Raw genomic sequence first — 25,983 nt, forward strand, 5'->3', positions numbered from 1 at the left:
TCTGAAGAAGTGGGGTTTTTTACCCAGGAAAGCTTATGCCCAAATAAATCTGTTAGTCTTTAAGGTGCCACTGGACTCCTTGTTAAAATTGAGCAATGGAGAGGGGAAGGGATTTTAAATCACCCCTTTAAAAAACTGTTTTTTCTGATTTTGTTAACACGTATTTAACTTCAGTGCCAAATGCATATTTTGGATAAAGGATGCATGAGTGCAAGGGAAGGATGAGACACACAAGTTTACTCTCAAGTAGTATAGCCCTCGATAGTATTCATCACCATGTATTTTTTGACAGGTTTTAATGTCCCATTTAGGGCTTATGTCCCGCCCTTTATCCCCGTTTCCGTTGGCGCCAAAGTTTGGCCCCATTGGCCATTTTGAAAAATTGTTATGTTTGAATCGGGGGAGTGTTGTGCGTTTGTGTTTTGATACATTTAGAGAAAAAGGTTGAAAGAATAGAGTGAGAGTTTAAAGATTAAAAAAAGAAAGTTTGGGTTAAGGTTTAGAGCAGGCCTGCACAACCTGCGGCCCACAGGTGGGCGGGGGGCCGAGTAGGTGAGCCGGGGGGTTAGGGGGATGATGAGCCGAGCGGGCAGGCAGTGGTGGGGGCAGGTGAGCCGGCGGCAGGGGAGGGGGCTGAGGAGGCAAGGGGGAGGCGGGGGTGAGTAGGCGATCCAGGGGTGTGTGTGGGGGGGGGATGACGAGCCAAGCAAGCAGGCAGTGGCAAGAGGGTGGGGGGCTGAGGAGGGGAGTGGGCAGCGGTGGGTGAGTAGGCAAGCTGGGGGGGGGAAGATGATGAGCTGAGCAGGCGGGCAGTGGCGGAGGGGGGGCTTTATACTTGGGAGGGGGGTGAGAAGGTGAGAGGTGAGCTGGTAGCTGACCTGTTCTACTGATCTTGTCTCATAAAAATTGGTTCTTTTTGCTGGGCTGGGGGTTGTCTCAATGCTGCAAAGAGGGTGTTCCCAAAGGAAGGTGCTTGTTTCTAACCCCCGAGGCCGCCAGTATGTCTTTCTGCTCTTCTCTAGTCAGCCCACTTGACAAGTTTGATTGTCCTTGGTCTGGCTCCCATCCCCTCTCCAAGGGTTGCAGCTGTCTGGAGATGCCTGCCTGCCTTCCACGCCTTCCTCATTCACACAACAGGGCAATTGATTACAAACTGGGGGAGAAGATCTTATTCTACTTCTAGCAAAAAGACATTTTTCTTTTACCTTAATTATATTACCATAGGGGCCCACTATAGCATATTTTCAAGGTTCAAAACTGCTGTTTCGGCAGGGCGGCACTGGGGAAGGAGGGTTTGTTTCTGCAAGGCGGGCAGTGGTGTGTGTGTGTGTGTGTGTGTGTGTGTGTTTTTTGGGGGGGGAGTGGCGCTGGGGGAGGGGTTTTTTTTGGGGGGGGGGTTGGACCCTCAGCTGTTTTCTTTGGAGTAATATGGCCCTTGCTGCTTTACAAGTTGTGCAGTCCTGCTTTAGAGGAAAAAAGGAAAGAAAGGTTTTTTGGTGAAGTTGAGTAAGGAGAGATGCTTTTAAAAAGGTTAGTTTGGTAGGTTATTAAAGAAAAAAGAGAACTTAAGAAAAAAGGAGATTTTTGTTTTTAGAGGGCTAGTTTGAAAGAAGAGAGAGGCAAGTTATTAAAGAAAAAAAGATTTTTAGTGAGTTTGAGTAAGGAGAGACAAATGATTTTAAAGGCCTATTTTGGCAGGTTATTGAAGAATAGAAAATTTTGAAATAAATGTAAAAGGTGTATTAAATATAAGGGTAAGTTAAAAAAGAGCATTTAAACATTAATATTGAAAACTAGGTTTAAAAGGGGAATTTACTGAGGCAGAGCCTGTTTAGTAAACACGTGGTAAAAACTATAAAAGGTGGCTTAAAAAAAACAAAAACAAAAAAACTCATTTAAACTATTAACTATCAGGCTAGGTTAAGAAAAATATTTTAAGTTTTTCCCTATGTTTTAGACTAACGTGAATCATTTTTTAATAAGGATAACATGAAGCAGGAGCAAAGCCTGTGTTAGCAAAAACAGCGTCTGAGTTAGTGGATTAAAGATAAGAAGGCTGCTTCTTTCTGAAACTTTTTAACAAATGCAAGTTACATTAAGTTTTGTAAAGGAATAAAGCTCTGCTTTATAATTACATGAAAAGGCAAGTCTATATGAAAACACATCCATTTAGTTACAGGAGTGTTTCAATAAAAAAAGAGCACATAGAAGCACCCCACGTTTAAAACCACAGGGTTTTAGTAACAGACAGTTTATATTCCCCTTATTTTGTAAACCAGTGGATCAGAGAGAAGAAGTTTGTTTCTTCCCCCACTTTTTAAACAAATAGAGGTGAAAGTCTTTTAAAGGAATAAACACTTGAAAAGACAACCCTATATGAAGGCACATCCCTTTTGTATGTTCCAATTAAAAAAAAAAAATTCACAGAAGCACCCAGGCCTAAACCCACAAACCCTTACTAAGAAACTTTTTAAAAGCTTGTTCCTATGTTTTTAGTGAGGACACTTTGAAGGAGCCTTTTAAAGTTAGTGAATTAGTGGATTAGTAAATGTATCCCTGTTTGAGAAGCACTGCTCTGTAACCCCCAGATCCTCTTCAGTGGTACTAGCCAATTACTGCCCATTTTGTATTTGCACATTTAATTTTTCCTTCCTCAGTGAAGTACTTTTTACATGTATTTATAGAATTTAATCTTGTTGATTTCAGATCAATTCTCTAATTTGTCAAGATTACTGTGAATTCTAATCCCTAGCCTCTGTTTGTCATAGGATGGAGATGGATGGCAGGAGAGAGATCACTTGATCATTTCCTGTTAGGTCCACTCCCTCTGGGGCACCTGGCATTGGCCACTGTCGGTAGACAGGATACTGGTCTAGATGGACCTTTGGTCTGACCCGGTACGGCCGTTCTTATGATCCAGTTCTCCAAAGCACTTGCAACCCCTCCCAGCTTGGTGTTGTGAGAGAAAATATGGTGAGCTTACAACTTTGGCCAGGCTTTTAGGCCTAAACTTTGGATAAGCTTGTTTCTAGGCTGTGTTGAACTTTGGTTCAGCTTGTCTGTCTACAAGGGGCAGAGAGGAGGGGGACAGAGTGATGGAAAGTTGCTTCTGTGTGTCAAGGGGTAAAAGGAGTCACAGTGAAAGGTTCCCAAAACGGAACAATGGCTTTGTGCGTATAAAGGGCATGAGGAGGCAGAGTGATAAAGTCCTCAAGTAGCATAATTTGCAATAGCCAGGTTTATTAAATATATAACCACAACAGTGTTAGAAAGGTCGCTGACCACAAAAGAACAGACAGTGAGTAACAGGAGTGGGGCTAGTGGGCAAGATGCTTGTTTTTGCTTTTGTCCTAAATTAATTTTGCAATGTATTCCAAATAAGGTAATTAATATGGAAGTATGTGTAGTTTGTCTGTGGTTTTAACCTTTATAAGCTGGGTAGAAATTTATGGAGAGCAGAGCAGCTTGCCACCTTGCCTGGGCCATGCTGACTCTCCTTGCATATATGTTCGTATAAAATGAAGGAGCTTCAGGCGGTCTGATCCAAAATCAACCATGTGGTCAATTTTCCACAACAGTGTCATCTACAAATTTTATAAACATATGTTCCATGCCATTATCCAGTTGCATTTATTGGTATAGAATTATTAGCATGGAAGAGAGGAAGGATGGTCCAGTGGTTAGGGCACTACCCCAGGGCTTTGGAGATAGGGATTTAAGTCCTTGCTCTGCCAAGACTTCCTATTTCAGTAGGCACACTAGCCTCTCTGTGCCTTAGTTCCCCATCCATATGTGGGGATGACAGTACTTTCTTACCTCATAGGGATGTTGCAGATAAATACATTGAAGACTGGTGCTCAGATATCAAAGTATTGTTATACAAGTATAGATGCTGGTGAGTTTGGAGATAGGCAACTAAAACCCAAATAGTTTCCATTCTGAGCTCCATGATCAAGCAGAATACAACTTTTTATAAATATATTCAACCTGGAAATATTTATAGCATCTTCTTTCTTAAAAGAAGGTCCCACAGACAGTCTACAGTGTTCTCACCTTTGTATATTCCATTCCAACCACCTAATTGGGCATTTTGTTTCTGAGCCTCCAAGTGTCCTCCATGGTCAGATGTGAAATAAGTGAATGTGTTATTCTTCAATCCTGCTTTGTCAATAGCATCCAGAATTCTGCCTATAAAGAAAAATAGTGCTATTCAGTAGTGAGAAACATGTGTCATTAAGGACCTGATCCAGAGTCCAGTGAAGTCAGTGTGGGTTAGATCCACAAAGGAACTTAGGCGTGGTGATGCTGAGTGTCACCACACCTAACTTTTAAGCATGTAGAAAATCACTGGGATTCATCATGTTGGGCACCTAGGCTCCATATAGAATGAATGGGGGAAAAGGGCACTTCAGAATGGGAACCACAGAAGCCCAGTATGCTAGTGGTTCCCCACCTAAACTAGTCAATGGGAGATACCAAGGTAAGAGGTATGTTCTAAACCCTGCCCCACTTGGCAAGTTGGGCACCTAAGTCTGGGCTGCAGGGAGGCACCTCCCTCTGCTTGGAATTCTGAGCTGCAAACCCTCTCATGGGATGCAGCACTGTGATGATTTGAGAATAGGTCTGTACAATTTATTAATTCTGTGTAAAATTATGAACGCTAGTATCTATGTCAGCGGCACACTCCACTTTCAATGTTCAAACATTTGCCTTTTCTATGGTCTGTCTCCATGTTGGGTTGAACATTCCAAAAGCTGGTGGCAAAACAACAATAGAGGGCAGTTGACTCTTAAGTATCCAATTGCTGGAAATTTATTCCCTTTGGACAAAAGACTGGTTTAAAAAAAAAAGGGGGTGGGAGAAGAGGGCTGAAGTTGGTCTGCTCAGGGCAGCAGTCCATTTTCTCCTGGCCAGGAGAGAGAGAGGGTCACATAGTAAGTAGCAGCCCCATTGGGAGGGTGGGCACTGCCCACTGTCCTGAACCTAGGTAGCCTCAAGAGCTCTGGACCACAGCAGGAACTCAGAGACCCGCTCAAAGCATGCCCTGGCATGGTAAGGGAATTAAATATGGGTTTAGTGTTTGTTGTTTTAAATGCTCTGTACTCTCCTGTGCTTTGCATAATTAAGTATAGAAGAGCATAAAGGTTTTAGACTGTACATAGCGTGTGTGTGTGCGCGCGCGCAGGTTGAATGCTTCACCACAACTGGCCGCCCCTGAGAGAGTTTCAGAAGCTTCACATCTTGGGGTGGAGTTTTAGGAGAGGTGTGTTTAAGAGGGGTATTTCAGGTCAAAGTGCTGGTCCTGAGGGAGCTCTTCAGCCCACCTGTCCTAGGGCCCATTTCCAAGAAGGGGTAGCAGACAGAGAGTCAGTGCCCTGGCCAAGGGAGGAACAGTGCAGCAGCTTGCTGAGGCTCCAGAAGCTTAACACCCTGTGGATCCAGAGCACAGAGGCTTGGACTCCCCTCACAGCAGTCCTAGTGGATGGCCAGCAGGGAGCACTTGCTAGGATCTGAGACAAGCACCTATGCTGTTTTTACAAAAAGCTGGGGAGCAGGTCTGACCTCATAACTTTTAGCCCAGTATTTAGGAAACTCACTGGCAATAGGTGCTTCCTGTGGCTACAGACGAGGAGCAACAGCTCAAGTGCATCAAAAGGAAGGATGGTCTAGTGGTTAGGGCACTAACCTAGTCTATGCTCCTCCACAAATTTCCTGCGTGACCTTGATTATTTAGCCTTTCAGTCTTAGTTCCCCAGCTGTAAAATTGTGATAATTATAATGATTATTAATACCTAAGTCTAATATAGAACTTTTTATCCGTAGATATCAAGGCTTCTTGCAATCAGTGTCATTAATCCCATTTTACAGATGGGTAAACTGAGGCACCGAGCGGGGAAGTCATTTGCTGAAGGGTACCCAGTCAGCTAGCGGCAGAGGCGGGAACTGTACCCAAGTCACCGAGTCCCAATCCAGTGCCCTAGGCACTAGATCACAATTCCCTACCTCAGAGGGGTGTTGTGGGGATAAATACATTAAAGCAGGGATCGGCAACATTTGGCACGCAGCCTGCCAGGGTAAGCCCCCTGACGGGCTGGGCCAGTTTGTTTACCTGCTGCATCCGCAGGTTCAGCCGATCGCGTCTCCCACTGGCCATGGTTCACCGCTCCAGGCCAATGGGGACTGCCGAAAGCGGCGCGGGACGTGCTGGCTGCAGCTTCCCGCAGCCCCTAGGGATGGTCTAGACAGTATTTGGTCCTGCCATGAGATGACCTCTTGAGGTCCCTTCCAGTCCTAGAATCTATGAATCTGAGTACACTGTGCACGTTCAATTTTACGCTGACAACTGTCATGTCTGAACCATGCTGAATTAAACGTATGTTAAAGGCATTCTTTGAGGCCAGATGTAATACAGTGTTTGTATTCTACAATTTGATTACATTATACTTCTCTCTAACTATCACAGCACTACACAGAATAGAGTTTTAATTAAAAGAAATATACTCCACAACAACTGCTTCTATTTGCTTCCTAAGAATGACATATACATGTTTAAAGCAAGGGGCAGTGTACAAGGTCCTGGTCCTCTGGCACATCTGTATATTGTAGAGACCTGCTTCAGGCAGTTAAAAATCTATTTGTTGTTGTAAATTATAATGGTACCTACCATGCCTTTTAATTTTTTTTTAGACAAAAAAAATTTATTTATTTAAAGTCAGTCTCATTTAAAAAAAAAAAAACACAGCCACCACACACCACTTACCCACCATCCAGTCCATCTCCTCTACATTATCTCCATATAAACCATGTCTACTCTTCCCAAGAAACGTCTCTTTGGTGACGAGGGGTGTGTGGACATGTAAAAAGGAAACGAAGAGGAGGAATGGGCCTTGCTTGTTTCTAAAAACAAAAACAAAAAATAAAAAAAATCTGTCACTGTCTCAGGGACAAAAAAAAAAAAAAGTTTTAGTTGAAAAAATAATCCCCACCCCCACCAAACAAATGGCCTTGAAATATATTGCTTGGTGTTTATTCAGTTTCACATGTTAGGCTACGTCTGCACTCTGAGCTAGGGGTGTGATATGCCCGGTTTTGTACACATACTCGCACTACCTCATCAAGCTAGCATGAGGCTAAATAGAAGTGTAGACACGGTAGCACAGGCAGCGGCAGTAGAAGCATGGCTGAACTGTGCCAAGCACAAATCCACTGGAAACTGTGCCTCTGTTGCCGCCCCCCAGTGCTGCCATGGCTACGCTGTATTGATACGTGCGCTCGCTCTATGAGAGCTCGTGTGACTATGTGTATATGAGCAGAAGAATCATGTCTCTAGCTTGGAGCGTAGACATAGTCTACGTGGTCAGTTAATCATTCTTGTTAGCAAGGGGCTAAAACTAGAAATTTTAGATTCAACCTTTAAGTTTTGGGGTTCTTGTGGGGAAAGATCTACCTTAATGGTTCAGATCCTGGGTTTGGTTCGAAAACAGGAATGGAGCTTTTTTTCCTGGTTCTAGGTTAGGTGCAGATGGCATCTTACAACTGTGCTTGCGAGGTTTCAGACAAGCAAAATTGAAGAAAAACAAATTCCAGGTGCATGCAGGAATGGAACATTTTTCACACTAAATATTTCATTTATAAACAAAATATCTTTGTTTTAGCAGGAACGTGTAAACTCCCAGCCAAAAGATTGATGTTTTCTCTGTAACAGAGAAAGGGATTTCTGTTTAGGGGGTTGAGCACAGTCAAGATGTTGCACAGAGGGGAGAATTTTGCCATTTTTACTGCAAAAGCCCTGTGCACTGGTGAAAAGGATACTCATTCACTATGGGTTAGCTCAGATTTCACACAAGAATACTTGCAAGGTGAGAATTAAGAGCTCTGTCTATTACAAAGAACTAATACAGTTGGAAAAATCCAGTATTGCTTTTGATAAACTGTTCAGCCTATGGACTATTTTCTTGAGGAATGTTAACCTACAGACATCAAGCTAAAATTGTTGTTATTTGTAATGTGGTACTGTCTAAGAGCCCCCGTCATGGACCAAGACCCCATTGTGCAGGGTGCTGTAAAAACAGAACAAAGTTGGTCCCTGCCCCAAGGAGCTCACACAGTTTAAGTATTAGAGGCAAGAGGTGGAGACAGTCAGCCAGGGGAACACAAGGAAACAATACTGGTCAGTATGATAAGCAGTTGTCTTAGTACATTAGCTGCCTAACCCAATGGTGACTTGCACTATTAGAGACATTATAGTAACAATATAGTTAAATATTAAAGGATAATATGATATATATTGGTTACCGTTCAATAAATGAAACAGCCTCCTTAAGTACATTGGAAGTGGCTGTCTCTAGCTTCATTGGTTGTTCACTAATGTCATGGTTTCTCATCAGGATACAGTTCCAATACTTTACAAATCCATAACTGGAGAACCAGGAGATGAAAAACAGGAAACCACACAAGGCAAAGCAGATGATTGCTTTCCATTTTACCAAGAATAAGCCGGTCAGTTTTCCAATCAAAAGAGTGAGCACTGTAAGGGCAATTATCTGACTGTAAAGCCAATATTTAGCTTGCACCCGGGAGTTGAAGCAATTCTTTTCTCTAACTTGGCATTCGTTCACAAGGCTAAAAGGCATGCCATAAAAATAGTCAAAGCCGTGGTTTAAAGGATGATGGCAGTGATCACTGTGGGATTCACAGTTCATACCCTGATGCCACTTTCCTGAAAATATAAATGAAAGATTTAAAATTATACATCATTGACACTGAGTGCCCCTGCCTATATTCCAAAATTTTGGCTCTCCTTCTAAATGAAAATATAAAACAGACCAGATGAGTCTAGGTCAGGGATGGAAGAGATTAAATTTATGTGTGGAAGCATATAATAACTAGAAAAAACAATTTACCATCATCTAACTCAACTAATTCCAGTTCCAGTTAGGATGAAAACCCAGATGAGGGGAGAGACATACTGAATAGCTCAAGAATGGACATCTTTTTTGATGCTGGTTATCTTAAATTATAAGTTAGCCCTTACTTTAAAAAGGAGGATCCTTTGGGATCCAAGAAGGAGCTGATGGCTACATCAGAAAGCCTGTAAGTTTAGTGTGACATCCACTCCTGGGAGGGAATTCATCTGTAACAGGATCTACACACGCTCAGCCCCCGCACTGCCACCTTATTTGGCTAAATTTATTTTAAGACGATTCCAAAAATGGTGTTCTAATTCTACAGCATACTAATAATTATGGTCTATGTAAATAACAATTAAGTTATGTTGACACAGAAGAGTGCATAGTTATAGAAGAGCCTATGACTATGGGCTCAGTGACTCCAAGACTGGTAAAGGACCTCTGAGTACTACTAGCTGCTGTTGGTTGTGTTTTACAGTATAACACGAGAACCAGTCTGCATTATCCCAAGTCATGTTCATCCCTTTGAAGAGGGCTAGCACAAGACCTATATACGGTATTATTAAGTCCCTCTCAAACCCACAAACTAAGAGCTAATAAAAGACTGAAATGGTGCACCCGCCTGTGCTGGCCATGTACAAAAAGGTTAATTTTCACCCTCAGTATGCCTAAAACACAGTAGGTGTCTTTCACTTTTTAGAACAATATTTTTTGAAAAAAGTACTCTTTAAAAAGGACAAATCCTGCTATTCTTACTCAGACAATTCCTAGTGACTTCAGTGGAATTTTTGCCCACTGTGTGGGGCCTGATCCACCAGTGAAGTCAATGAGTGTCTTCCCACTTTGTGCCTCACCTAATATAGGTACAGCTCATGAAGGTCCTGGTAAGAGATTTGGCTCTGGTAATATACAGGATGCACAAACATAGAAAAGTTCACGCAGCAGGTGAGTGACTGAGCTGTAATTGTTTAAGACCACTGTAGTGTCTGGCAAGCACCTGCTCTCAGAAGTCAATACATATTCTGTGGGTGTTTCCTAAAACATTATGTACTGAATTCACCAGATCCTTTTTTCTGCTTTCAGTTTACTTTGTACACCCATATTTACAGATATGTAAATTATGGATTTTTGTAAATGGACTATATTTCAAAATGTTACAATGCTTAAGAAGTTGTATAGATTGGAAGCTGTAGTCTAGCTAATTTCTGCATACTGTACCTATAAGTGCTGTGGTATAACCTTGCTGCTGCAGTATTCTGGCAAAAGTTGTTTCATTTGGAGGGAGCCCTCCCGAGCCACCAATCCAATAAAGAATACGCTGGTTAGTGCTGGATCCCATTCCTAAAGCATAGTACAAAATAATAAATTACTTGTTTCTTTTCCTATTGTTCTCTTCAATGAATGGAAGGTCATGTTTTACTTAAAACCAAAATGCAATGATATGCTGTCAAAATCCATAGAACTGGTCTATTTAATCAAGATCTATTTAAAGGAATTGCAATAGAAAATTGTACTGTTTAGACAGCAGTGAACCATTAAAGAGAGGTCCAACCTGATCTGATGGGGTATCTGCCGGTCAGGAAAGCAGCTCTGCTTGGCGTGCAAAGTGGAGCTGCAGCAATGTGCTGAGTAAGTTTCACTCCTTCCTTTGCCAGCTGATCAATATTAGGGGTCCTAAAAAGAAAAACAAACTTTGATCAAATTTGAGACACACCCAAGATAAAGCAGCATGTTCAAGTTAATCATGGATGAATCTACAAACTGTCTGCCTTATATACAACTAAATAGTGAGAAAATGTTTATATTAGTCCTATTACCATTACCACTGTCCATTTGGGAGAGGTATTGATTCAAATAAAAAAAACAACACACAACACAGTTACACTGGATAAATAATGTTCAATAAAGAAAAACAAGAACCAAGAAGTACATCCCAGATGAAGAAAGGATATACTGTATTGGCATATAGAACCAGATATGGATATGTGACAATACAGGGATTTATTTCCCCTTGTCCACAGAAAGGGAACCACTATGTTTTGCATTTTCATTGCAGAAATAAAAGTGAAGATACAAGAATGGTCCTTTTCTGTTTTATCACTTTGTAGTATGTCACTTGAGTAACATTTTGTTGATTTAAGGCTGTTTTTATATACTGTATATGACTGATATTGCAAACACATAGTACAATTAAATCTTTAAAAAAAAAATCCAGTTGTCTCTTGTGCCTGCCACTCAGTTCTTCAGAAACAATTCTTAAACTTTTAAAATTACATTTTCCTTTTAACAAACATCTCAATTTTGCAATTAAAATGATTACCATCTATCAGAAAACTCCTCAAAGAGAAGGAGAACAACAGCTGCATGTACTGTGCCTGGCAGAAAGCTAGCCTGTCATATTAAAGTGAACATACGTCGTCACCAGCCTTTGGACCCCATTCAAGAAAGAGAATAAGATTTGACATACTGAAACAAATTCCACATCAGGTCCAGCATCAACTCTTTGGCAGCTGCCAAAGCTGGAGAAAGAAAGGTGTAAAATACCCAGAATACACACAATAATTACTATAATAACAAGACATTTCTCTTTCATCCAGGAACTTCCATTATGCGCTCTCACACACACACACAATTAATATGTCTAAATAAAAATGGGCAAGTCAATCTTGGGATAACTATATCATGGACATGGAGACATCATTCCATGCACATATTACATTTAAACCTGTGGTGGTTGGAGCTGGCATTTGGTGTCAAATCCCAATTTCAAATGTAGCCTTGGAGTACATGCACGCGCGTGTGCGCACACATGTTCATCTGGGCAAATGAATCAACAACCATCCCAAGAAAGTCCCTTGCAACGTAACACTTACTGTAGCCCATTTATTTTCTATATACTGTACACTGAAAAGAACATATTTAAAATGATCTCCTAAGATGACAGGCAGCTGCCTAAATAAGTAAACCCAGGGTTACTTTAGTTAATTATTTTTCTAATATTAAGTAGTTTTGAACCTGTTCTCATATCTATTGTAAGCCACAGCCTACTGTGTTATCATTAGGACACTCCAAAGGAAAATGAAGAGCACTTATGTACAGTGAGATGGTGGGATACTGGTTGACTCAAGTATGCCTAACTTTTTTCTTGACTATTTCCCACCAGGCCAGAGGACAACACTACACACCAAGATGAAAATTCTGGGGCCATTTTGATGGATTTCTGCTCCTCAATCCATGCCACAGTGACCATGACAATGTGACCTTACCTTGTAGTCTAGGACCTTACCTTAGTGTATCATTGCCATAGCAGCCTACATCCCCCAAACCAAGATCATCAGCCATCATCAGTAAAATATTGGGTTTAGAGGCACTTGATGCATATGTCCTTAAGCATGAAACCAGCAAAATGGCTAGCCAGTTCCTGAAATTCGAGAATTAAAAGAAAAGATTTATTTAATGGAGACATTTGTAACTTTCTGACTCATTTTAAAGTAAGTGCAGACTGAGGTGGTTCCTCAATGGTTCCGATTAATTGTAAATGCTTCCCACACCCCATAAGCGCAGTGTTATGAGATATCTGTGTGTGTGTGTACATACATATACATATGTAAATAATTATTTAAGGTGCCAGAAGGTAGTGCTCATGCATATATAGAATATTCTATGGGTTTTGTAAGATTAATAAAACTTCTTGTTGCATGTTGCTAATAGCTTCTTGTGTGCAGTTCTTCATGCAGAGATCTTCACACAGTAGAACCACTTCAGTTTCATTCACTGTATTAGGGTGGGAAAATACAAAGAATGCAGTCAGCGGTGTGGACCCCAGCATATCATGAATATATTTCTGGTAGGGTTCCCTTGAGCCACAATGCTAGGATTTGGAGGTGGTATGGAGGCAGGTTGCATTTGGGGTGAGAGAGAAGGACTTTTCTGCTGGCTCCATTTCTACACAAATCCAGTGGGCCCTCCTTCTGCAAAGAAACAATGCATCAGCTCCAAGGATAACTGTAAAATTAAGGTTGCAGTTACTGTTCAGTGGCTCCACTTTTGTTCCTTGACCTGAGGGAGAATGGTTCTTCCCTCCAGGTCTTACAAGACCAAGACAGTAGTTTTAAATGGGCATCAATTTTGAGCCCACATTAAATATTTTTAAAACTTCAATATATTAAAGATCATGCTATATTTTTATACACAAAATTTCAAAAGCCAAAAAAGGGCCATTAATTAATTTCTTCTCTTACCATTGCAGTTTCAGGTGTCTCATGGCTTCTTCTGACACACCAGCTGGACTACATCAAAATTCTGTAAAAAAATAAAAATAAAAAAATAGGATGTGTGTATATATATATAAATAAATAAATAAATAAATAAAAGGCTCTCATGCCTGCTTATTACCATCATACATCACAACGGTCACACTACCATTGTTCTCAGCTAAAATGTAGACATGCTGAACAGTTAGCACTAGACTTTGCAACCCGTAAATTCATGAGCACTTACAGACGTAGTCCCATTAAACTAAGACACTACTTGTATGAAAGAACGCTCATGAATACAATCAAAGATTATGCGGTACAGGGCTCAATCCTGCAAGCTGTTGACTGTTCTCAGCTCCTACTGACTTCCATGGGAGTTGTAGGTGCTCATTACCTTGCAACAATGAGCCCACAAGCACCCTAATGAACAAACAAACAAACAGAAGAATAAAAAATGCCAAATGCAGAATTTACACAAGGAAATTTTACTTGTTGGGATTTCACTGTTTTTTTTTTTTTTTTTTGGTGTGTTAAATGATAAACAAAACATCACTATAGGTAAAGTTATTTTATTTTGCTTGGGAGGAGAGAACAACATTCATCTTTCAGGTGCAGAATTTGAGCCTTACTGTTTGATTACAAACAGCTAAGCATGGCATGCACATCTTCAAATAAAGCCTAAGGGCTATATCTACAAAAGGGATTCAGCGTTCCAATGCTTAACTTGGAGCCCTCCTCCTAGTAAAATTCACAGCCTTGAGTTAGGATCCCAAGCTCCCTGTACAATGCATATAGAGGTAAGTGCCTAAGAATAAGATCCACAAAAGCTGGCACACTAGGTAGGGAGTCGCCTAAGCTAGCCAATAGGAAATGTTGAGGACGAGGTGAGGGTCGATGCCCTTCCCCTCAAAAGCAGCCAGGCACTGAAGTCTGGGTCAGAGGAAGGAGTCTCCATTTACTTCAGCTTCTCGGCTGTGAATCCTCTCCTGGACTTAAGCACCTATCTCATGCCAAGAAAGAGAGAGAGAGAGAGCCCAATGCCAGAGAACCAAAGTTACTCCATTTTGTTACCTTGCCGCCATTTTGTGCTAGGCAAGCACAGAGGTATCAGTCCACCTTTAGCTGAAGGTAGGGGAGCATGTAGCACCAGGAATTGGCAGGGAAAACAACAAGCAGTGGTAAGGCAGTAATTATAAGGTTGGGTGCGTTTAGATATTACGTTGCAATATTGGCACAGGCACCAAGGGCTCTGAGAAGATATTAAGCAAAGGTGAGATAAAGTGTGGTATGAAGGACATAAATCCACACCGTGTAGAGGTCAAGCATAGGAATTTATTACACACAGCGCTGGCAGAGTGTCACCTTGCTTATTAGGCTCAGAGACACTGTCAATCAATTGATTATAAAATAGAATATATAGATTTTCCATGGGCAGAGGTAAGTGATGAAGTAGGCAGTTCCACATCCCGGGATAGGTTTTGCAGCAAGACAAGATAGCACATTAGCCAACGGTTAAAAGATTACATAATGTCTCCGCCCATGGTCTCAAGTTAGCAAGTTAACATTTAATTAATACTTTATTAGTATAAAATATGTTAAATTCTGATTTGGGGTCCATAGGAATGGATCAACTCCTTTGATTGTTCAACGGGTACATTCCTAGGGGATAAAGCAAAGAAACAGTGAAAGTATATGACAATACAGATTGTCTCCTTTATGTCTTGAGGCAAGCATTGGACCCTGGGAAGGGAGGTGGAAGGATGCCATATCTTATACTAACATGTGCCAACTTTTCATAAACTCAAGGTTGGATCTGTGGGAAGAACGTTCCCTACAGAAGAGACTGACACAATAGGAACAGGGATCATTTGTTCAGTCTGAAACATTGGATGAAACATAATTATTCAGTTATTGCTTCAACATCTGGCATTTCTACTGACCAAGCATATCTTAGCAAAGGCAATGTTATCTTGTGTACCCCAGCTTTCTCTTAGCTAATCACTGTTTGCTGGGCCTCTGGTCTCCAGACCAAACTCTGGACTTTGGGTCTGAGAAAGAGCTGGCACAATCCATATACCAGGTTGTTATAATAAAATGCACATGGATTTTAACACTTCATGGTATAAGAGTCAGAGTATGTTAGTCAGAGAGGAGCCAGAGCTGTCAATCTGTCAAGGAGTTTGTGAGTAAGCCAGTGAGAGAGTGTCAGAGAGTGAGAGTCAGTGTATGTAAGGAAAGCAGAGAGCAGTGTAGAACAGGAGAAGTGAGCAGTGTAAGTAAAAGGGAAAAGAGCCTATGCGTGTAGGAAGGAGAGAGGGATGGAGAAGGTGAGGGAAGTTAAGGGATAAAAGGTGACAATAAGAAACTTGAAGGAGACCTGAGAGGAACCTGAGAAAAAAAGAAGAATGAAGAGAAATCCAAGGAACTTGACCTGAGAGATGCTTAAGTACTTCAAGAAGGCTGCTGTCAACGACTTATGGAAGACTGGCCATCTCCACTTCAGCATCACTTCCAACTGTATGTTATTGTGGTTTGGGATGCTCTTAGCCTACTGACAGGGATTCGTGTATTAGAGGGACTGTTGTGTTACTAAAGCGTTGCTTTCGAAATACAGTGGAGTTACATCATAGGTGCATTTAACTTATGCAATTTTAACTATACACACTCAGCAAAATAAAGAGAGAGAGAGAGAAACAGCAATTTAAATACTGTACCTGTAGTGCAGGCGATTCCGCCTGCCATTCCACTCAATGAGCGTTTGACTATATGAGATTTTCGCCTTACGCGCTGACTTCAGAACCTAACCCCCAAGTAAGATGCGACTCCTCTGTACTACTTGTGTCAATAACATATTGGACAGATGTGCCATGTCCTCTAGGTATTCCTGAGACAACTCTAGCACAGAGAAAACCCTTGGGGTAACAAGACCACCCTGTTATAGCCAATAACCTAATGGTTAGGGCCAGGGCCGGTGCAAGGATATTTTGCGCCCTAAGCGAAACTTCCACCTTCCGCCCCTCCACCCGGACCATCGCTTATTATAAAACTTTCAAAAACGAATACTGCATAATATGGCATTGTTCATTATAATTAATACAGGTTCGGCTTGAAAATTTGTTAATTTTATTATTTAGACTACATATTTAATAAAAATAAATGAATAACCTGACAGTGTTGACATTGTTATTGTTTTCACTTTGCACAACAAGCATGGATCTTAAAATAAATCACATACATTATACACAATACACTGTCACTTCCTTCATATCAAAATCTACTACATTTTATTCTACCTTTATAATATCCAATTATTATTAATAAAATTTATAAAATTAGAGCCTTGCATGGTGTCAAGCATCAGGGGGTAGCCATGTTAGTCTGTATCCACAAAAAGAATAAGGAGTCCGCCAGCAACTACACACACCACACCACAGAAACACTAACCCAGGAACCAATTCCTGTAGCAAACCTCGTTGCCTACTCTGTCCCCAGATCTACTCTGGTGACACCGACCCAACCACATCAGCCACACCATCAAGGGCTCATTCACCTGCACGCCTACTAATGTTATATATGCCATCATGTGCCAGCAATGCCCCTCTGCCAGGCACATTGGCCAAACCGGACAGTCTCTACATAAGAGAATAAATGGACACAAATTGGGCATCAGGAATGGTAACATACAAAAGCCAGTAGGTGAACACTTCAATCTCCCTGGTCATCTATAAACAGATTTAAAAGTCACTACTCTTGAACAAAAAACAAAACAAACAAACCTTCAGAAACAGACTTCAAAGAGAAACAGCAGAACTAAAATTCTTTTGCAAATTTAACACCATTAATTTGGGCTTGAATAGGGACTGGGAGTGGCTGGCTCAGTAAAGAAGCAGCTTTGCCTCTCCTGGAATTGACACCTCCTCCTCAAATTATTGGGAGTAGACTACATCCACCCTGATTGAATTGGCCCTGTCAACACTGGTTCTCCACTTGTGAGGTAACTCCCTTCTTGTGTGTCATTATATAATGCCTGCATCTGTAACTTTCACTCCATGCATCTGAAGAAATGGGTTTTTTACTCCAGGAAAGCTTATGCCTAAATAAATCTGTTAGTCTTTAAGGTGCCACCGGACTCCTTGTTTTTATAAAATTAGAATGGCAGATACTCCTTCATACTGGGGGATTGGGTTTGGTGGGGAAGGGAAGCAGACTGGTTTCGGGTCAGTGGGGGGTTGGGTTTGGCTGGGGAGGGGAAGGGAAGCAGACTGGCTTTGGGCGTGGAAGGGGTAGAGGGCGCAATCTGGGTTTGGCTGGGGGGCGGGGTAGGATTCAAAGAGTCGCAAGGTGAAATGGGCGCTCTCCTCTCCAGTCCCTGGCATGCAGCAGCGGGCCAAGTGCAATTGCAACAGGGCAATGGGAGCCTATCGCCTGCTTTGCCTTCACAAGTCCGTCCTGCGCCCGGGCTGGGGAGTTGAATGCTGGGCTCTCGCTCTGGCGGGGGGCAGGCAGGACTGTGAGGCAGAGATGCACTGCCCTCATGCCAAAGCAGGGTCGGGAGGGTAGAAAGCTGGGGCGCAGGGAGGTGGGTTAATGCGGCTTAGCCGCCCCTCCACGTGAGAGCGCCCGCAGAGCTGCCAGCTGTGACCTCCCTCCCTTCTCTCCCCAGGGAGTAGCAAAGCCTCTCCCTGCAAATCCTGCAGCCCACAATCTGAGCATGCCATGCAAGCCGGCCCCGGCTGCACCTCACTGACAGCACAGCTCAGACCCAGCTGGGGTCTTACACTTCCTGCAGCAAGCTGTTCCGCTCTCCTTCTGGCTGCTGTGCAATCTAAAAGACAAAGGAGCTATTACTGTGTAAATGTACCTATCAACACAGCAATCAAATCAAAGGACTTCGATGACTTTCTAAAAGGCGGGAGAACAATTCATTGGGAGCGTGGTTCTTATCATATATGTCTTCCCTCCCTACAATCTACGATCTGCAGCCAGCGTCTTGATTGACAGCAGCGCCCCCAAATTTTGGCGCCCTAGGCAGCTGCCTAGTCTGCCTAGCGGTTGCACCAGCCCTGGTTCGGGCACTTACTTGGGATGAAGAAGGCCTGTTTTCAAAACCCTGCACTGCCTGATTCAGAGCAGGGACTTGAACACAGGGCTCCTACATCCTGGATGAGTGACTTAATCACTGACTTAAAGGATATCCTCAGCACTAGCATCACCACCATTTTTTTGTGAGAAAAGGACTAGGCACCTAATTCTAGCAGAGGGTTTATACTGTGAATCCCAACCAAAGAGGCACCTCCCTCCAGCCTGGACCTAGGCCCCTAACTATCTTTGAGAGGGAGGGCTTAGACTCCATCCTCTCCTCAGCATTTCCTATTGAATACCTTAGGGTACGTCTACACTACGGGATTATTCTGATTTTACATAAACCGGTTTAGTAAAACAGATTGTATAAAATCGAGTGCACGTGGCCACACAAAGCACATTAATTCGGTGGTGTGCGTCCACGGTCCGAGACTAGCATCGATTTCTGGAACGTTGCACTGTGGGTAGCTATTCCGTAGCTATCCCATAGTTCCTGCAGTCTCCCCCGCCCCTTGGAATTCTGGGTTGAGATCCCAGTGCCTGATGGGGCAAAAATCATTGTCACGGGTGGTTCTGGGTAAATGTCGTCAGTCACTCCTTCCTCTGGGAAAGCAACAGCAGACAATCATTTCGCGCCCTTTTTCCCTGGATTGCCCTGGCAGACGCCATTAGCATGGCAACCACGGAGCCTGTTTTGCCTTTTGTCACTGTCACTGTATGTGTACTAGATACCTCTGACAGAGGCGATTCAGCAGCGCTACACAGCAGCATTCATTTGCTTTTGCATGATAGGAGAGATGATGAGCTGCATGCCATTCACAGGGGGTGCCCCTGCAACAACCTCACCCATTGATTCCCTCCTCCCCCAGCCTTCCTGGACTACCATTGCAGTGTCCCCCCATTTGTGTGATGAAGTAATAAAGAATGCAGGAATAAGAAACAGTGACTTGTTAGTGAGATAAAATGAGGGGAAGGCAGCCTCCAGCTGCTATGATAGTCCAGGCAGTACAGAATCTTTTCTTTACACATGAAGGGCGGGGGCTGATGGAGCTCAGCCCCCTGTTGCTATGATGAAGATGGTTACCAGCCGTTCTGTACCATCTACTGGGAATGATCAGGAGTTTTTTACCCAGGCGCCCCCGGCCGACCTCACCAGAGGCCAGCCAGGAGCACTCACGGGCTGATGATGAGGACGGATACCAGTCCTTTTGTACTACACCATCTGCCACAAGGCTGATGATGACGATGGATATCAGCCATATTGTACCATCAGCCACCCATGGGGGGGGGGGGGCGAGGATGCTGCCGTTGACTGCTGCAGCATCGTCTCTACCAGCAGCATTCAGTAGACATAGGGTGACATTTAAAAGAGTCAAGAGAGGATTTTTTTCCCCTTTTACTTCTGGGGGTGGGTGAAGGGGGTAAATTGACGAGCTATGCCCTGAACCACCACGGACAATGTGTTTGATACTACAGACATTGGGAGCTCAGCCAAGAATGCAAATGCTTTTCGGAGACTGCAGGAACTGTGGGATAGCTTGAGTCCTCAGTCCCCCCTCCTTCCCTCCATGAGCGTCCATTTGATTCTTTGGCTTTCCGTTACGTTTGTCATGCAGCAGTGTGCTGAGTCCCTGCTGTGGCCTCTGTCTGGAGATTTTTTTAAAATGCTTTGGAATTTCGTCTTCTGTAACGGAGCTGATAGAACAGATTTGCCTGCCCTTACAGCGATCACATCCATACGGTCCATGCTGGATCTCGTTTTGGATTTTGATTTCGGACTGCATCGCCACCCGTGCTGATCGGAGCTCCACGCTGGGCAAACAGGAAATGATATTCAAAAGTTCGCGGGGCTTTTCCTGTCTACCTGGCCACTGCATCCGAGTTCAGATTGCTGTCCAGAGCGGTCAGTGGTGCACTGTGGGATACCGCCCGGAGGCCAATACCGTCAATTTGCGGCCACACTAACCCTAATCCGATATGGTAATACTGATATTAGCTCTATTCCTCTCATTAGGGAGGACTACAGAAACCAGTTTAAAGAGCCCTTTATATCGATATAAAGGGCCTCTTAGTGTGGACGGGTTTGGCGTTAAATCGGTTTAACGCTCCTAAAACCGTTTTAAATGCGTAGCGTAGACCAGGCCTTAAGCAGCTCTCTGCTCATGTTGCTGGCTTCTGAGAATCCAATTCTTAGGTGCCTAATTCTCCCCATGCACTGTAAAGGGAGCCTGGGCACCTAACTTGGGGCTGTGAATTCCACTGGACAGCAGGGCATGTAATAGTTAGGCAGTGCAATGCCTAAGTCGTTTGTGGAGCTACCCCTAAGATACCAAATGCAGAATTTGCACAACAACCTGCTTATACAGGCATACTACTTTTTTCTATTACGCATTGAATCCCCAGCTCCTTCTGAAGGCTGGACTCCCATTGAAATCAACAGGAACTTTTCCTGTGCATGAAGAATATAGAATTGGACCCCAAGGCTTGTTTAATGTCTTCAGGCATCATCAGGAGAAACTAATTCCGGTCAATAAAATCACCACTTTTACTTACACAAAAGTAACACAAATCAGAGGTTCATTCCCCCAAGAGCCAGCAAGACACAGAAGACAATCAGCAAGACTCAGCATCCCTTTTTAATAATATGAAAAGCAAACCCTCATCTCAAGTTTACTTCTTCCCCTGAGATTATCACTCTTTGATTTGTTAGACACATCCTAGAGGATCAAGAACAGGAGTACTTGTGGCACCTTAGAGACTAAACAAATTTATTTGAGCATAAGCTTTCGTGGGCTACAGCTCACTTCATCAGACACATAGAATGGAACATATAGTGAGGATATATATACACACACACAGAGAACATGAAAAGGTGGGAGTTGCCCAACCAACTCCAAGAGGCTAATTAATTAAGATGAACTGTTGTCAGCAGGAGAAAAAAAAACGTTTGCAGTGATAATCAAGATAGCCCATTTAAGACAGTTTGACAGGAAGCTGTGAGGATACTTAACATGGGGGAAATAGATTCAATGTGTGTAATGGCTCAGCCATTCCCAGTCTCTGTTTAACCCTAAATTGATAGTATCTAGTTTGCATATCAATCCTAGTGGATCAGTGCTGTTTATCAGAAAGTAGCATAAACAGTCTTGCTGCTTTTCCCCAGCTATCCCTCCTTCCCCTTACCTAGACCGTTGCACAGTGAGCCAAGAGTAACATTGCCAGGATTAGCAAAATAACTGCTGTTAAAGTTTCACACAAATTCCTGGTTAGCTGAGTATTATGACTATTTTCTTAAAATGCTGGAGAGACACTTTTACAGGACGTCCTATCTAATAACCTACGCTATTCTACTGAGATTCACAGAACACCACTCATCACTGTTGTATCTGAGTGGCTAAAAAGAGCCACTCTAAAAATAAAAATCACAACAGGCCAGTCGTGGTCTCAATCTTCCTTCCCACTTCCCTAGAGTCAGAGCTCTGGAGGGGCTTTCAGGAGGTGAAGGGGCTGGTGTCTGCTTTTCATTTATATCTTTTCTCCTCTCCCTTTTTTAGCCTTACCCAGAGCTGCAACTAACTAACCCTCGCAACGCTGAAGAAATGATTCTTACCCTTTATTCTGAAGGCGGTGAGCTTTGCAGCCATTCCTCTCCCCCCCGCTTCTTGTAATGCACCTATTGCACAAACACCGCCCCGTGTCCTGCTCTCACAGGCTTAAATCCGGCTCGTGGTGCCTGCGGCCCCCAGGTGGGGAGGACAGAGGGCACCGTGCTCTGCCTCCAGGCACCACCCCCCGCAGCTCCCATTGGCCGGGAACGGGGAACCGCAGCCAATGGGAGCTTCGGGGGAGGTACCTGGAGGTGCGGCAAGGGCAGCGCACGTGGAGCCCTCGCCCCCTCCCAGCCCCCAGCAGCGGCGCGGGGCCGGTGGCAGGGTGGGCAGGTAGGGAGCCTGCCCTGGCCCCGGTCCCGGAGCTGCTTTAGATAAGCGGTGCCGGGCAGGAGCCTGAACCCCTCCTGCACCCCCCAACTTCCTGCGCTGAGCCCCCTGCCTGCACCTTGCACCCCAACTCCCTGCCCTGAGCCCCCTCATGCACCCTGTACCCCTCTTGCACCTCAACCCCCTGCCCTGAGCCCCCTCGTACACCCCACAGCCCTCCTGCACCCCAACCCCCTTCCCTGAGCCCCCTCATATGTCCCACACCCTTCTTCTCCCCCAATCCCTTGCCCTGAACCCCTCCTGCACTCTGCCCCCCAACTCCCTGCCCTAAGCCTCCTGCCTGCACCGTGCACCACCCCTGAATCCCAACTCCCTGCCCTGAGCCCCCTCATGCAGCCCACACCCCAACTGCCTACCTGGAGCCCCCTGCTGGACCCTGCACCTGTGCACCCCAACCCCCTGCCCTGGGCCCCCTGCTGCCCCCACCTGCACCCCAACCCCCTGCCCTAAGCCTCCTCCCGCAGCCTGCACCCTTGTCCTGAGCCCCTCATACACCCTGCACCCCTCCTGTGCCCCAATTCCTTGCCCTGATCCCCTTCCTGCACACTGCACCCCCTGTCACACCTCGCACACACCCCAATCCCCTGCCCCAGCCATGCATACAATTTCCCCAACCAGATGTGGCCCTCCGCCCAAAAAGTTTGCCACCCCTGTGCTAGGTGGATCCCAAGAGAGCTCAGAGATAACACCAGGTTTTTAAAGGGTCAGGGCATATGCCAGAATATGTGGAAGAGTTGCTGACACTGGAGAGAGTTGTTGGGATGTGCACATATATGGAACCTGGACCATTTCTGCAGGTAAGTGTGTTGTGTGGAGGACACTACTCAAAGAAGAAATCATCTTGAACCAAGTCTGTATCTTGCTAGATTTTAGACTTTTAGATGCATTTTCACTTTTGCTTGTAACCATCTCTACCTTTAGCCCTTTTAGTTGGTATCACTTAATCCATATTCTGTTAATAAACTTGTTTTCCTTTTACTGTAAACCAATTCAGTGCTGTGTTTGAAGAGAAGGGTATATTTAGCTGGTTAAATTGATAAGCTATGATGTACTGATTCTTTAACAGAGCATTAAATGTAATATCTTCTATGAACACACAGTGGCAGAGGCTGTGCATTGCAGAGAAACATCTCGAGGAGCTCGATGGCTGGAGTTCATTGACTGTTACCTGTTAGGTGAGGTTTGGGTCGGGAGAGCTTTGAGGAGTTTGCTGGTGAAGAAGACAGACTAGAATGTGTCAGTTCCCTGCCACACCAATCACCAGCAAAACTCATTCTTGCTGAGGGAAAGATGTAACATAGTGGCTTACAGCTCTTGGTAGTCTCAGTAGGCTTAAAGATGAAGCAGCTTGAGCTCCAAGCATAAGATATAGAATATTGGCAGGGATAAGTATATTTTGTAGCAGTTCTTTGCCTGTAGATTATCTTGCTAAAAATGGAACATTAGCATTGTGTAAAAGGTCTCTGGGTCCAGAAAGGATTTCTGAAGAATTATTTCATGCTTGTGGGAGGATGGTATGTTTTCTGCCTCAAAGACAAAGTTGACACAGTCTCTGACAGCATGCGTCCTAGGTGCTACTGTGCATCTTTCAATAACCACAGTGTCCATGAGTCCCTAGCACATGTGATGTCTCAGATTTCTCTCAGCTTTTCTAGTATGAGTCCCTCACTCCTGGTATAAAAATCACTGATTAAGATGAGCCAATGCTACTGCAGTTGGCAACCTTACAACACTGAATATTCAATTTGTTGGAGAGGGTGCATTTTTCTAAAACGTACACATTTCATCGTACCGTCTCTCATTAATCACCAATTAGTTACTGAACGTATGGTAAGACAAAGATTCTGAATTGGCATTGACTTCAGAGGAGCCAGGATTTCACCCAAGACATTTTATCAGCCAGTGCAACATTGTAATGGTATATGGGCTGTTGTCAGTTGTTGACTGTGTGTGTCTGTTCTCTCTGTGTGCTGTGCCGGCTCTGCACAGATAGCTGGCCCAGGAGACCTCGTTTGAATGCCCCAAAGAGACCACAAACTTGGTTCAGTGGCAGACATGTTCAATCAGGTTTATTGTCAATGAAGCACGGTCCTAGCTCCCCAAATCAATGTCTACAGTTACACTAGCACATGTATGCACGTTGCAGTGGACTCAGTTCAGTGAATGGCAAGACCTCCTGTTCCCCCCTTAACTGGACAAAGACCTCCCCACCCCCCGTAATACCTCTTTTACACACTGATACAAACAAATGACATATTGCCCCTCTGACGTGGTTTACCACCACCCTTTACCTTGTACCTGTTGGTTTGATCAAAACATCTCTGTCCATCAGCCACTCATCCTGACCTATTCTTTAAAAGGGGTCAATGTGTCCCTGTGTCATCTTCAGGGAGTGTGTTTATACCATAACAGGGATCAGCAACCTTTGGCATGTGGCTCACCAGGGTAAGCACCCTAGCGGGCCGGTTTACCTGCTGGATCCGCAGGTTCGGCCGATCGCGGCTCCCACTGGCCGCGGGTCACCGGTCCAGGCCAATGGGGGTTGCGGGAAGTGGCGTGGGGCGAGGGATGTGCTGGCTGCCACTTCCCACAGTCCCCATTGGTGTGCAGTGGCGAACTGCAGCCAGTGGGAGCCACAATCAGCCAAACCTGCAGACGCAGCAGGTAAACGGCCCGGCCTGCCAGGGTGCTTACTCTGGCGAGCTGCGTGCCAAAGGTTGCCAATCCCTGTACCATAACCTTGTAGCGGGGTGTTCTGGTATCACCCTTCCAGAATGTGTTTATGTGAGTGTTCTGTGCTTAGTACTTCTTAGGAATGTTTGTATTTTTGCAAAACCAGCCCATTCTTGCCACATGAACTTGCAAGTAGGCATGTTTTGTAACAGGGCAGGTCCTAACTTGGCCTCTTGCTATTTCTGCTTTATATTAGCAGGTCTTGACTCTGTTTAGGCTTTAGGCCTTACACTAGGCCTTTTCTACCAGGCCTCATGTCTCTCTCTATTACACTGTCCTAACCTCCACTTTCAATTACTCTTTTTATACCTTTTGAGCCTGCTGTATTTTTTTCGGAACCTGATCTACAAAAGCTCTTTTAAAGCAAAGTTTGTGATGGTGGCTGCACTAGTTAAGGCAGCTGCTGCTGCTCATCTGCTACTAAACTTAGACAGTCAGGAGGTGTGGTTGAATTTTGGGTTACTGTGTGCTTTATGTCATTTCCCCCCCCTTCTCTCCTCTCACACATCTAACTTCCAGAAGCCTATTCTGATATCCAAAAATTCAGTTTTTCATCTAACAAGTTATTTACTTGGGAACATACATTGATCACAACAGTCAATAATAAAACTCAATATTGGAATGCTGCAGGAATGGGAAGGAAACTTTCTCATTTAATACCTTTAAGATGAATAAGACATTTTCCTTCCTCGCTTTGTAGCATGACAACATTCTATTCAGTTCCTTTTCTGCTAAATCAATTGAAATGTGAGAGTCACATGTTTGCAGGATCAGTCTTAGACACATCTTAAAAAAGATATTTAGAAATCAGTTCCCATTTACTCACTTTCCAATTCCCAAGTTCTTCCTACAGCAATTGGTAACAGAATTAATGCCTACAAGCAGGTGAAACAATACAGCTCCCTGTATGGTTTAGGTATTGTAGTTACCATAAATTGTGGCTGCACATATATACACCATGCAGCTGCCACAGTCCTCCATGGGGATCAAACTAGGTACTAAAAT

General features: G+C 43.9%; 1 protein-coding gene across 5 annotated transcripts in view; it reads right to left on the bottom strand.

Annotated features, from left to right (window-relative positions):
* LOC120395524 (arylsulfatase H-like) overlaps positions 1 to 21,991 on the bottom strand; it is a 44,426-nt gene extending 22,435 nt beyond the window's left edge. For 3 of the 5 annotated variants that reach the window (XM_039519989.1, XM_039519986.1, XM_039519990.1), the window contains exons 1-8: positions 21,858 to 21,991; positions 13,151 to 13,211; positions 12,196 to 12,330; positions 10,462 to 10,583; positions 10,128 to 10,250; positions 8,296 to 8,719; positions 6,761 to 6,897; positions 4,054 to 4,188 (exon numbers count right to left, since the gene is read on the bottom strand). In XM_039519989.1, the coding sequence (XP_039375923.1) occupies positions 4,054 to 4,188; positions 6,761 to 6,897; positions 8,296 to 8,719; positions 10,128 to 10,250; positions 10,462 to 10,583; positions 12,196 to 12,330; positions 13,151 to 13,173 (1,099 nt within the window). In that variant the 5' untranslated portion in view covers positions 13,174 to 13,211; positions 21,858 to 21,991. Of the gene's footprint in view, positions 1 to 4,053; positions 4,189 to 6,760; positions 6,898 to 8,295; positions 8,720 to 10,127; positions 10,251 to 10,461; positions 10,584 to 12,195; positions 12,331 to 13,150; positions 13,212 to 15,596; positions 15,717 to 21,857 lie in introns of all 5 variants that reach the window. The other 2 variants (XM_039519987.1, XM_039519988.1) reach the window with 2 other exon arrangements.
* Positions 21,992 to 25,983: the final 3,992 nt, after the last annotated feature.

Source organism: Mauremys reevesii, linkage group 1, assembly GCF_016161935.1.
Source record: "Mauremys reevesii isolate NIE-2019 linkage group 1, ASM1616193v1, whole genome shotgun sequence".
NCBI classification, from domain to species: Eukaryota; Metazoa; Chordata; order Testudines; family Geoemydidae; genus Mauremys; species Mauremys reevesii.